Raw genomic sequence first — 14,231 nt, 5'->3', positions numbered from 1 at the left:
TCCTGTATTAAGATAATTACTTCATCTTATCCTTTGTAATTTAGTTCTGTTGGCAATTTTGAATTATTGTCATGTTTATCTGTTTTATATTTCACCTTGTATCCTCAATTATAAATCCAATACACACAACATTCAACAGATTAGTGTGAATGATAATTCATTACCTTGTGTTTAAATTTGGCATAAGGGCCTCTCTTTATGGCTTCTAACATAACTAAATTACAACAGATAAGATTGATTAACTATCTCAATATATCAAGTGCACAGGTCATCAATTGTGCGAGGCCACAGGACCTGATGATCCTGGCTTGCATTGCAATGGGCTGACTCGAGATGCAAAGGTATTGATAAGTCTATGCGAGTACAAAGGGCGTGAGAGATCAAGGAATTAAACCAAAAGATATATTTATTATGGATGGCTCCATAAAAACGATAATTTTTTTAGTGATTACTGATTAATTAGCTATATTAAGAGGCCAGGGAAAACAAATCTCTTCTCAATAAAAAATAAAAAAGAGGGAAAGCAAATTAAGAAAAACAATCCAGAAAAAAAAAATGACAAAAATAGGTCCCTTGAATAGTAAGACACAAGGCCTAGTAGCCAATATATCTGGTGGTAGGAATAGTGTATGAAACACATTAGATATTACAATTAAAGAAGCGATAGTACAATCCATGATAAAAAGAATATAGTAACATGGTTATAGAAAATGGCACAGTGAGCAGTGAGCCATTGATCTAAATTACCTTTGATCTGGAAAACAATGGCACAAATGGTTGAATGTCACAAGCCTTATAATATATGGCCATCACTAGCTAGCCTCGAAGATATTTCTCAATCAAGGGTCATTACATAGAGATTCCATCTTATCCGGTCATTCTGCAAAACAGACAATCAATTGAATAAATTCATAACGCTACAAGGGTGTGATTGATAAGGAAAATGCAACCATTGTAATTACAATTTCTTGCAACATAATCAAATTATCATACCTAGCTCTTCTCCTCCCCTTCTTTAATTTATGAACAATGTCTCTAATTGCATTCATTTCGTTGACAACAACATTTATACGAATCCGCTCATTTGGTGAACTTGCAGAACATGACAATCCAATTTGGAACACTGACATCAAGCAATCTATCATTCTGCTACTAACATTGACATGCAGATTCTCTTCTTCAATTATTGCTCTTCCTTCTACGTCTTCTTCATTTCTTGTATCATCAACTTCTTCTTCATCCTCTTCAAAGAACATTAACGGGTCAATTATATCGATGACATGTTCAGGCAAAGCCATTGCAACGAACGTGTGAATGTTCTGACCATCTTTAAACACTTCATCGGTAGGTCTTTTCCCAATGAACATCTCTAGCAAGAGTATCCCATAGCTATAGATGTCTCCAAGTGTAGAAACTTGGCCACCCATCCCATATTCTACAATTCATTGACACATTTTTAGTACCAAATGGAAGTATTATGAGCTTAGAACATAGCCACTAATGCATCATGCACAGTTTGCACATATGGCCCTTCATAACAGACATTTATTTCAAGTTCAATGGTGTCAAATATTTTTTTTCCTGATCAGGAAATGGCGTCAAACAGCAGCATAATATTTTAGTCTAATATTAAATTAAATGTTATGCAAGAAATGAGGTGAGCTTTCATTTGGTTGAAAAATTACCTGGAGGAATGTACCCAATGGAACCCTTTAATCCACAAGATAAGGTTTGAGTATTGGAGAGATTTTTTGATGCTTCAAAAAGGAATTTCACTAATCCAAAATCGCCAACATGGGCTACCATATCTTCATCAAGGAGTATATTGCTTGGCTTTAGATCGCAATGAACAATTGGCATTTGGGAATGGTGATGGAGATATTCTAATGCATAAGCAACATCGATAGCTATGTTCAATCTTTGAAGGAAGTTCAAATTCTTCCTTTGATGTTGCTCATCACTTTTAGGATGCAACCATTGCTCTAGACTTCCATTGCACATGAACTCAAAAATTAAGCTCTTAAAATCATTCCCTTCATGATCCACGCTTGAGCAAACAGAGATAATTTTAAGGAGATTACGATGACGTATATCTCTCAAAGCATTGCATTCATTAATAAAACTCTTCAAAGCTCCTTGTTGTTGAAGATTTAATACTTTAACTGCAACAATTGCTCCATTTCTAGAAAGAACTCCTTTGTATACAGAGCTAAAGCTACCTGAACCAATCAAGTTGTTCTCAGAAAACCTGTTTGTTGATTCTAAGAGTTCAGCATAAGAGATAGGTAATTGCCAGACTTCAAAAGAAGACGCAGTTAAAGCTCCCTCCCTTGAATTTTTCACAATAGAACATGTAGGGAAAAAATACAACAATAGAAGTACAAATATGATTATACTAGCGATAGGAATGATCATTCCAAGTGCAAGAAGCTTCCCATGCAATTTAGGATGTTTACTTGAGCAAGAAGATAAATTTAATTCTTGGACACCACCACATAACTTTTCATTTCCAAAGATTGAAATTGCGCTTGCATTTGCAAAAATTCCTTCACTTGGCACTTCACCCTCAAAATCATTATAAGAAATATTGAGATGCTTAAGTGCCAAAAGCTTGCTAAGAAATTCAGGAATATTCCCAGACAACATATTATGAGAAAGATCTATATCCTCTAAACCTCTTAAGTGCCCCAAGGATTGAGGAATTGCTCCCTCAAATGAATTACTATCCAAATACAAGTGCTCCAAACTAATACAAGTCCCAAGGGTGGTGGGAATTCTACCTGATAATCTATTCTTTGAGAGATCTAAGTTGGCAAGATGTATTAAGTTGCCCATTTCAAAAGGAAGTGCTCCTGTTAAAAAATTATAAGACAAGTCCAAAAGAATTGAAAGGGATGAAAGACTCATAACCTGTTTTGGTATGGTGCCAGAGAGATTGTTATGAGAAAGGTTCAGAAAAAGCAAATTTCGGCAGTTTCCTAGGCTTGGGGGTATCCTTCCCTCAAATCGGTTCCCATGCATATAAAGAATTGTCAGTGTAGATAAGTTACCCAAGGTGGAAGGGATTGGCCCAAAAAAATTGTTTTCATCCAAAGCTAATACATTTAACTTTTGAAGCTTCCCAAGAACATGAGGGAGAGTACCTCCCAAATAGTTTTGTTCTAATCCAAGAGCGTTTAAGTTAACGAGGTTCCCGATCCCAATAGGGATGTCACCCCGAATCATATTGCTACCCAAAGCAAGAGCGTTTAGCTGGGTGGAAAGGTTGGCTATAGAGCTAGGCAATACTCCTCCAAAATAATTATCAACAAGACCCAAGCCCTCCAAACTAGAACAATTAGCCATGTAACTAAGAAAATCCAGGTCACCATCCTTCCCCTTTCCAAGGCTATTGCTTTCAAATTCAAAAAGAACCAAACCTTGCAAGCTTGCTAGATTTTGAGGCACTGTCCCAGTTAGACCATTTAGACCGAAGCTAAGAATCTGAAGTTGAGAAGCATTTGACAATGACACAGGAATAGGTCCGGTGAAATTGTTACTACTGCCAATAAACACTTGAAGGTTAGGAAGAGTAAGACCAACATCTGGTGGAAGGCTTCCATGTAGCTGGTTTTCAGTAACAGAGAAATAGTATATGGAAGAAATATTAAAAATCAGGGGAGGGATGATACCGGATATATTATTCACAGAAAGCCGAAAATATCTCAAGCCTGATAGACGGCCAAGTTCACTAGGTATGCTTCCTTGCAAATTGTTCCGTGCAAGACTAAGAACATACAAAGACGTAAAATTTCCAATCCAAGCTGGAATATTTCCTGTAAGGTTGTTCACAGCAAGATTTAGGTTCTCCAACTTTGACAATGAGTTGAGGTGGTCTGGAATCTGCCCAACAAGTTTGTTATAAGAAATATCAAGCACTATAAGTTGTGCACAGTAGCTCAGATTAGTTGGAATTTTGCCACCAAAGGAATTTGAAGTCAAATTAAGATGCTGCAAGTGTTGTAGACGCCCCACTTCTTGAGGAATTTCACCATGGAAGCTATTCTTTTGTAGCATGAGCCTTGTGAGATAAGTAAGATTTCCTATAGAGGGTGGTATGAGGCCAACCAATCTCTTTGCTTCAAAGTCCAAAATAGTGACTCGTTTTCTAGAAGGGCTACAAGTAACACCTATCCAGTTGCAGAAAAGCATGGAGTCATTCCATGAGCTCATGATTTGAAGTGGGTCATGAGTTATTTGATTCTTGAAGTCAAGTAAAGCCAAGCGATCAGTCTCATTTGCAAAAGCCAGAACTGTTGCAGATTTCAAACCCGAGCACATACACATTAGAAGAATCCCATGAAAGAACATTAGCAAAACCCACTCATAACTCAAACAAGATTGCGTCATTCTGTTGGGGTTGCAAGTTTGAAGTGAAGGATAGGATCTGATAACAGCACTTGCTTTCTGTGGAATGCAAAAAATTCAATTAGAGTTAACATAATTATATGTTAGTAGGACACATCATTTCTGTGGAAATCCAAGACCTTAGCCCCACTTATAGATAACAACATAATAGCATGGATTTTTCTTTTGCTCATCACAAGAGTGAACATCACGTAGATAAGAATGACCCAGAAGATAATATTTTTGGTATAAGAAACGGCCATTTTAACAATGACTTGACTGTCAATTCTGTTAAAATATGTCCGATACTATGACTTTGATAAGTTAATTGGAAATTTCCGTGGAAAGAATTGGTAGAATTCAGATGCTGCTATACAGTTAGTTATGAGTGATAAAATCTCGTTTCTTAAATTTTTTTTTTCTTCTTCTTTGACTGAAGCAGTTAACCTGTACTGAGTTTCCAGCCCACATCTAATTTGATTAGTTTGAAAAGTTGTGGTATTGTAAACCACATGAACTTGAAAAGGACTCCTAAATCAACACGTCATTGACCAAAAAGCTATCCTAGTTCAGTAGGATTTGTGAGGACGTGAGGTTCAAGAAATAAACAGCAATAGCAGAGGATTTCTGGCTAAATAGATAGTCGATTCTCTAACACTCAATTTGATAATCATGACAAAGGATTGGAGACTCTATCTCTATGGTAGTCTAGAGGCAGTAAAATATAGACCAATTAATTCGGAAGATAGTTATTATTGAATGCTCTAGAAATACAGTAATATTATGGCTTAACTAACTGTACCCTATTTTTCAACTGTCATTTAACTTAACATTAAAATTAAAACGTAAAAAGATAATTTTAGAATTTAAGGGTAAAAGAGATCATTTAGACTGTTAGATGAACAAAAGATTAATTTCCAACAAAATCATAATTCTAAACTTTTAGAATGATATTGAGTGCAAAAATCAAACCATGGGGACGGACTCATCACATCACAATCCTCCATTGTTAAAACTATCAATTTATTTAATATATATACACACACTTTATTTGTTAAAATATCTATTCCTTTTGAGAATAAAAAAATTATCTTTCAATATGATTATCAAAGTGTGGAGTAGCCTAGTGGTTGATGCTAAAACTATAGAGCATTCACATCAGTAGTGCTAAAAAATATAGTTTTTAGTATCTCAAACACCTACTTTATCTATTTAACACCACATTTAACAATACACCCAATATCTCATCTTTTACTTCAGCACATCACCGATTAAAATAGTATAAAATATCCACCCGCAAAAGAGAGAATGAGAGGCTGAGATGAGAGAGAGAGAATAAAACCAATAAAAGCAATGTTAGAAATACGAGGTTAAATAATTAAATTTACCATATTATAATAACTTAAACTTTTGGAACAATCAGTAATTTAATATGGTAATTTAATAAGCAATTAGCAACTTGCTACAGTGGATTGCAACTAATAGCAGTTCACTATAACAAGTTGTTAATTATTTTTAAAGATTTTACAGCTCCAATATAGTATGCATTTTAGTGTTTGTAGTGCTAAAAATAACTTTTTAGCTATTTTAACATCGCCAATGTGAATGCTAACCTCTCTTTTTCAGGGAGGGGGATTCAAGCCTTAGTTGCATTTAATTTTTTAAAGAAATCAACGAGTAACAACACCGGTGGGCAAGAGGGAGAAAATTTGACATCAAATTCAGCAATTCACTTGAAAATTTGGTGTCAGATTCTCTCTCCTCTCCTCACAAATTTTCGAGCGAATTCAGCACACAAGTTGCCAAATTCTGCTTCTCTCTTCATAATGCCAATAAACCTACATTTTTACAATATTTAGCCAAAAAGACTCCAGGAATTAGGGTACGTAAAACTATGGAATATCTGCCCACAAACATTTCTAAGTAAGGAAGGGTAAGGCCAAGCCCAATTGGCTAACTTCTTGATGAAACAACATGAATAGACAAAAATTGTAATCTATATTCATTTTATTCCATTAGTGTTAAATAACCGTAACAATCCCCCTTTTTTTTTGAGGAAAAATAATAGTAACAATCCTAACAGAGCAATTGATGTTCATTTAAATTTTAAGACAATCAATTTTGATAGTTCTTTGAGGCTCCAATGGCAACTAGACGAACCCATAAATGCCTCAAGTTAGGAGAGAGTTCCCATCTATGACTGTAGGCTTTTTTGTGGGGGGTTGAATTACAAGAACATTAAAAAATAACCAAATAAATTTTAACATTTTTCTTAATTAAAATATTAACCCATATTAATAATAAAATAAATAAACAAATTCTAATCATCTATCAAAATCTAATATAAACGTAAACTATAATTTACTTTTTCATACTTAGTTTAGTTAACTACAAGTGTATATTTCATATCATTAAAATAAAGAAACACAAATAACTAATTCATAGTTACTAACAATCAAAGTAAGCATTTATCTAAATACATAAATTTTAGACATCTAATTTTTTGCTCAAAATAAATTGAGAAAATAAATCAATCTAAATGTGAAAAGTTGTATAGTCCCAATATCTTGATTGCTTTTAAAAGAATATGTAGAATTCAACATTTCTTTCTCTATTTTTCTAAGTTCTTAAATGGCAAAAAAAGGGTTTACTAAAAAAAATACACTTTAAATTTGTGATAAAGTCAAGAGATGGATGAAAATTAAAAAAATAGTGGAGGCTTTAGGTTTATAATACTCTAATTGTTAACTCGTGCGATGCATAAAAAAGCTATTAAATGTAAGATTCGAAAAATAATGTCGTGCACTTTTACAACATAAGATATCAAAGAGATCATAAAACAAATTTTTTGATTATTTTGGTGGCCATCACCTACTCAAAATGTTAAAATCAATATATTGAAGAAATAAAATTTAAATTTAACAATTATTAACAAAAAAGAGAAATTAATAATTATAATAAAAGTTGCTATGGATGGTAGTTGCAACATGATTCATTGAATGTGTTATAATCGTTTACTGTTTACATCACCTCATGACATTGCTTCATAATCCATGTTTGCACACCAAATCGTTAGTGAACTTCTATCTTCGAAACCCCACAATATCAAACTACAATTCCCAATCTGCCAAAAAATCCATAGTAAAAGGGACAACAATAAAAATCATTTAATCCTACAATATATTAAACATAAATTGATATCAATAGAAAAGGAGGATAAAGAGAAAGAAAAATGTGTTTAAAAAACCCAAACAAACTCATGAAAGCAATTCAGACACAAATCCAGTAAAGCCAGTTATTCTGAGGAGTATATATGATGTGGGAGATGCAAGAAAATTATTATTTAATATTATTTATGTTTGCAAGTCAATTGTATTTTTATGTTTTAGGTCCTAGACTCTTAGTAGTTTATTGGGCTTTTAGTATTTTAATTTAGAAGTAAGGTTATTTTTGTAATAAGGCAATTAGGGTTTCCTAGCCAATTAGAATTAGGGTTTAGCAATCTTTTATAAGAGCATCAGCATTGAAGAATGCTACTCTATCCTATTTTACCATCCCAAAAAGCTACTTTATCAATTATACCATACCATTTTACAATACACCCTACATCCAAAAACTCTATTATTTTACTTTTTCATTAAAATATTATTTTTTTAATCTTTCTTTATTATTTCTTTCACATCATCACTTTTTTTCAACTAAGGGGTGGAATAAAATATATATATATATTTTTTTTAGCATAGTGCTACAGTACAATTCTAAGTTTAGAATTGTATTGTAACACTATTGCAAAAAATTTTACAATAGTGAGGTATAGTATTTTTTGATGCAAATGTTTTTTAGCTATGAAATGCCAAAAAGACCTTAGATATGGCATTAACATTCTTCAATGCTAATGCTCTAAACAACCTATTGTACTCCTTGAGGAGATAGTTGATATTTTGATGAATGAAAACAATGGCCGTTTGGTCTTTCTTTGGTCTGATGCTGACTCCAGGTCTACCCTAGATGCTGACTCCTAGTGGTTCCCCCACTTGGTGCTAACTCCAAGCAAGGCCTAGGTGCTGACTCCTAGGTCATATCTTTTATTTTACCACTATTTCAATTTTGTTCTGGTTGTCCTGCGTCAATATATATTTGGAGATAGGAAGAACCTAGAAAATAGAAGAGAGAGAATTGGAGGCTTGGCAATGAAGTGAAGGCAACCTTTAGGGTTAAGGTTTGATAAACTTAAACCTAAACCTAAGGATGCGTTGGGGTTGGTAGAAAGAAAAAATTTGTGAGCCTACAAAATAAAAACAAAGCTAGTTATTCCAACTCCCCAGCTAAGAAAAATTAATTAAAAATAATAGCAAAAAGAAACACAATCACCATTAAATAAATTTAAAAAAAAAAAACAAAAAAACAATTGGAGAAAAAAAAGGACCAATTAATTGAAATCAGAGATCTATGGGCTGGAACGTTGCTTGAGAAGATGGTGAACTAGAATCTTTAACAATATTTGTATGATCCAATCTATTTCAAACCTATTGTGTCCGAAATTTCAACTAAAAATTTTCTCAAATTTGAATCACATAAACCCAAATATTCTTTCAATGGCAAAGCTTGGGTTCAATGTCTAATTATAATGGACCCGTAACGAAAAATTAGCTAGATACATACAATTCAAAAGAATTCAAAAATCTATGCCTGAATTTGGGATACCATTAAATAATGTCAAAAATTATTTATTAAGGATACTAAAAAATTTATATATTTATTTTTCAGTAAAATACAAACCTAAATTCTGAAATTAGAGATAGAAATTTAAACATAGCAAAAGTTGCAATATAGTTTTTTTTTTTTTTTTCCTTATAATGATGCAATACAAATATATATGTGTGATATGCATAAGGGCTTTGTGTGATATGCACTTAGTGGGAGAAAATAAAGAAATAAAGTCCCCAAACAACAATGAAAAAAAAATCCCAATTTGACTTTGTCTAATATGCATAAGGGCTTTCTACGTGTTTTTTTTTAATAGATGTAATTTTATAGTCAGGTTTTCAAAACTTGCTTGTACGGTTTAGAATTTTAAATAAATTAAAAAAATTAAAAATGATGTGTAAAATTGTGAGAGCAACAAAGTTTATGTGTCAATATATTATGAAATCAACAAAAAGTCATAGGTTTCGGTTTTGTAGTGTACAAGTCGCTAACCCGTGCAATGCACGGGCTAGTTGTGAAATTGGATTACTTGTAAAAAATAACTTACCTAATTTACTTAAAATTTATTTACGGAAAATCAATCCTAATTTGATCAAAATTTATTTAGTATTGGTCCTGTTGGATTAATAAATGAAATAATATACTTGCATTTGTTTATAGTGTAATATGAGGCTAGTCATACCACATCAACCACTAAAAGAAGGACATTATCAAACTTTTCAATTCAAAATTAACAATAATACTTCAGAAAAGAACTCATAATCTCAGCCAAAGAATAAATGAAACTTAGAAACTCATATGGTCCAGGCATATTTGATAAATCAAAGGATATACATCCCTAAATTTTTTTTTTTTTTTGATAAGTAATAAGATATATTGATACCAAAAAGGAAGCACCCTAGTACACAGGGAGCGAACAAGGGACAACAAATCAAATACAAAAATTGCAAGAATCTAGGAAATCAATAAAAGAAGGAAATGATTGGTTTTGCAAAGCAAACAACCAATCCAATAAAGTTCTAAAAAAGAAAAGCTTGAGGTCCGGAATAGATCTCTCCATATCTTCAAAACAACGACTATTTCTCTCCCACCAAAGACACCACATTAAGCCATGAGGAACAATAGACCATATAAACCATTTCGATGACGACCAAAGCTACCTTGCCAACACCCCAACAGCCCCAAAATAGTATGCGGTATAACCCAAGATACTCCAAATAAACCCAAAACCATAGACCATAGATCCATAGCAACAGGACAGTGAAGGAAGAGATGGTCAACCGATTCAACCCTAAATTTGCCATGGTCATGTTTAGTTTAGGCCAAATATATAGGTTAAATTTGTTGTGTGGATTCTCCTAGATTAATTCTTGGAGAAGCATATGCAAGTGAAAAACTCATAAGCAACATTTCAAATCGCATGAATATGGTCTAAGCATATTTGATAACTCAAAGGATATGCATCCCTAAATTTGCCTTGGTCATGTTTAGTTTAGGCCAAGTATATAGGTTAAATTTTCTTTTGTTGTGTGGATTTCTAGATTAATTTCCTAGATAAATAAAAGAATTACATGAAAAACTGATAAACAACATTTCAAATCACATGAATATTTTACAAATAAATAAAAGAATCACAATGCAGCATACTATGCAACTTTCCTTTTTCTACATGCATTGATTTAATAACCATTCAAAGCACAAATCTCGTTGATTCAAGTGAAAACCAAAAAATTGGTGGCATTAAGTTAGTATCATTCATGTATTTCATACTCACCCTAAAGCTATATTGTTTAGTTGTTTAATATTCAATAGTCGTTTAATATTCAATGTACCTACCAATCACTCAACTCTTCTACAAATATTCAACTTTCTTATCTAAGTTTTATTTGAATAAATTTTCATTGCTCCAGTTAATTGTATACTTTGATATAGATTTTCTATTTACACTCAATGAAGGCCAAACACGAAAAACATAGTCTTTCATGACTGAACAAATGATACTACAATTCTATCATCAAATTCCTCTCATTTCCTAAATTATTAAAGCAAAATTTAACAATTATTCAAGCCTTGAATAAATTAAGGAGGGAATCCTAGAAAACAGCATTAATGGACAACTAATATCTATATAAATGGTAACCACAAACCTAATTGAAGAATCAAAGTCATGGGTTTCACTTCCCAGATTTATTGGCAAAAAAATTCATATTATGACCATCCACTATAAGCCCATCATATTCATGGGCGGTAAAAGTAAAGAAATAATTTATTTTAAGAACAAATAAACCATAAAGAATTAATAGCTTTATTGAATTATTCACCTCATACCTTGAAGAATGTTCACAAATTCTTCACTTAGTTATTTCAGGCCTTGTGAAGAAATAGAATGTTGAATGGAGGGAGAGGTATAGTGCAGAAGCCAAGTGTAAGGAATAAGCTCCACCGCTGGAAAGAGAGTTTCAAAGAACAATTGCATGATTTGGCAAGGTGAGATTTTACAAGGACACTTTAGTAGGACATATAAACATGACCATGTTCCTAAAATTGAACTGAAAGATATATAAAACAATCCCTACAATAACTGAATTTTATTTGTTTATTCTTTTAAAAAAGCCATTAAAACAAATTGCATTGTTCAAACATATTATGGTGCAGACAGTCCTGCATCATACATACACATGCATTTATTTTTTGTTGAAAATGTAACTTGATCTAAAATATAACTCAGTTAAATATGATTATGCAGGATGAGAATGGCATTAGATATTATCTTAAAATAATTAAGATTGCAAGATTAAGTAATTTCTACTTGGCTCAAGACATATATTTCAAGATCAAAGAAGGTATTGTTGTTCATCTATTTGAAAGCTTATAAGATGCAAAGATAAAGTGCGTATAGTGAGGCTAAACAGTCTACAATACAAAAAAAAAATGAACATAGTGGCATAACTTTCATGAATATTTTAACCTCTGTCCTAATACCTATGAGCCTATCTAATGTATATCAAAAAAAGAAAAACATTTTGTTGTTGCATAAGAATGTCAACAGAGAAATCAATGACTCATGGTAGGTAATTAGCAAAACGGGGGAAAAAATTAGTTATTTTACCAATATGAATTTCAGTCTCAGCCTTATTGGAAATAGATAGATAAATACCCAAAAGGGGAAAAAGAGAGTTATTTTAGCAATATAAATTTAAGTCTCATTTCACTGCATTATTTGAACATGGTAGAAGAGAGTTCACTATTCTAATATGCTTTAACATGGTAGTAATTTTGTTTTTAATGGTAGTACTCAGCGCTTGATCTTTTGTCCCAATGAATCTTATGTAAAGGTCTGGAATTTTGAAATAAGGAACCATACAATTCAGCGTGATCCAAAATCTACAAACTAAAAAGGGCGATTGATGATTTAAACTATAAAATATTTTTTGAGTCTATCAAAAAAACAAACATATATGTATCAAAATCACAACACAAATAGGAACATAAAAATACAGTGCATCCAATAATTTGAATTATCAAAACCTTCTACATCCAACTCATCAGTCTCTGAATTCAATTTCTAATTCACCCATGATCCAATTCTACGCATCACATATGAAAATAATAAAATATAACAATAATAAGAAAGTGATGCAAATCAGAAACCAATAACCAAAAACTAAAGAAAAATATAGAAGAATCTTCAACCTGTAGAGCAGGGGCTGCGACACGTTGAGGCCAGGGTGGTGACCTGGAAATTTATATATATATATATATATATATAATAATTTAATATTTTATATTTGTTTGTACTTAAAAAACAAATCGGTGACCACCCTCAGTTTTTTTTATACCCAATAAAATTATACTTTGATCCATAATTTGGTCCACTTAATAATATATTGGGCCTTTCAAGCAAAAAGAAAAGGCCCAAAAAATATCTATTGAACTAAAATCTGAAAAAAAAAATTACAATTATAGCAAAACCAAAAAGAACTCAAGGTCTCTCAAAAAAAAAAAAAAAAGAACTCAGGGAAAAAGCCCAAGATCAATCCGGACCTCACGCATTACTCAAGCATATTTTTAAATCAACAAAAAATAATAATTATTAAATTTCTATAAAATAATTAACTAAATACCCAATCAAATTTTAAACCAAAAAAACTCCTAACCTAAAGGATATAAGAACCTCAGGTCCTCAACAGAAGCGACTCAGCGAACGGCCACACCCAGAGCAGTCGACGGCGAGATCGGAGATTCCCTTACCCAGATCGGATATTGCGAGATCGGGAAATAAGAACCTCAGGCAACATCAAGGTATTTCAGTTCTCTCTCTTTTTCTCTATCTCATCTTTGCTGCAAAACCTCTGACTGAGAGCGGCGTTCTCTCTCTCTGTTTCTCTATCTATGGCTTGTGACTATTTTTTGATAATGCAGTGTATTGACTTAGACTTGGACCTCTTGACTATTTTTTTGTCTTTTATAATCTCTCTTTTTCTCTGCTCTGACTTAGACTTAGGCTCTCCTCTAGTTCTCTTTGGGCTAAATTGGCTTTTTAGCTCTTGTATAAGTGTATACAGGTAAATATGTAATCGTGTATTTGTATTGACTGTTGATTGGCCATTGTCTCTTGAGTGGGGTTGGGGCCGTGACATTGGATTGGGGCAGTGGTCTTGGTTCACTTAAAACCCAGAACAAGAAATTATAAAAATAAATAAATAAATAAAATAATAATAATAAGATAAAAATGCAAAACTAATCTCTAATTTTCAGTCTTTTTTATTTCAGTCCTCTAATTTTCAATTTTGTCATTTCCAGAATTTCGTTAAAACTCAGTTAAAAGCTGCCAGTTTTGGTTTTTTTTTTTTTTTTTTAATAGATTTCAGAATTTAAGGAAAAAAAATCTGAAAAAAAAGAAAAAGAAACCGAACTCCATCACCTGAAGCGGTATCTTGTTTTCGTATCCATGAACGCGTTGACGACCTACTTCAGCTACGGCTTGCTCTTCGCTTTCGGTCAGCTCCGTGACTTCTTCAGAAATAAATCATCGATTTGATTTATTTCGCTTATCGTTTCGAAAATGTTGAATTTTGATTTTTGTTTTGTGTTTAGGGATACGCGCCGATCTGTTTGGGACTCGAAGATTTCTACAT

General features: G+C 32.5%; 1 protein-coding gene across 1 annotated transcript; it reads right to left on the bottom strand.

Annotated features, from left to right (window-relative positions):
* Positions 1 to 521: 521 nt before the first annotated feature.
* On the bottom strand, positions 522 to 13,614 carry LOC126689323 (putative receptor-like protein kinase At3g47110). Its single transcript, XM_050384483.1, has 6 exons — positions 13,251 to 13,614; positions 11,422 to 11,538; positions 7,417 to 7,510; positions 1,686 to 4,446; positions 994 to 1,435; positions 522 to 880 (listed from the first exon to the last, which is right to left on the bottom strand). Exons 3-6 carry the CDS (start codon positions 7,432 to 7,434, stop codon positions 868 to 870), a joined length of 3,234 nt encoding a protein of 1,077 aa, XP_050240440.1. The 5' UTR covers positions 7,435 to 7,510; positions 11,422 to 11,538; positions 13,251 to 13,614; the 3' UTR covers positions 522 to 867.
* Positions 13,615 to 14,231: the final 617 nt, after the last annotated feature.

Source organism: Quercus robur, chromosome 6 (genome assembly GCF_932294415.1).
Source record: "Quercus robur chromosome 6, dhQueRobu3.1, whole genome shotgun sequence".
Classification (NCBI taxonomy): Eukaryota; Viridiplantae; Streptophyta; class Magnoliopsida; order Fagales; family Fagaceae; genus Quercus; species Quercus robur.
Note: the sequence above shows the minus strand (reverse complement) of the source record. Positions and strands in the feature narration are given on the sequence as shown.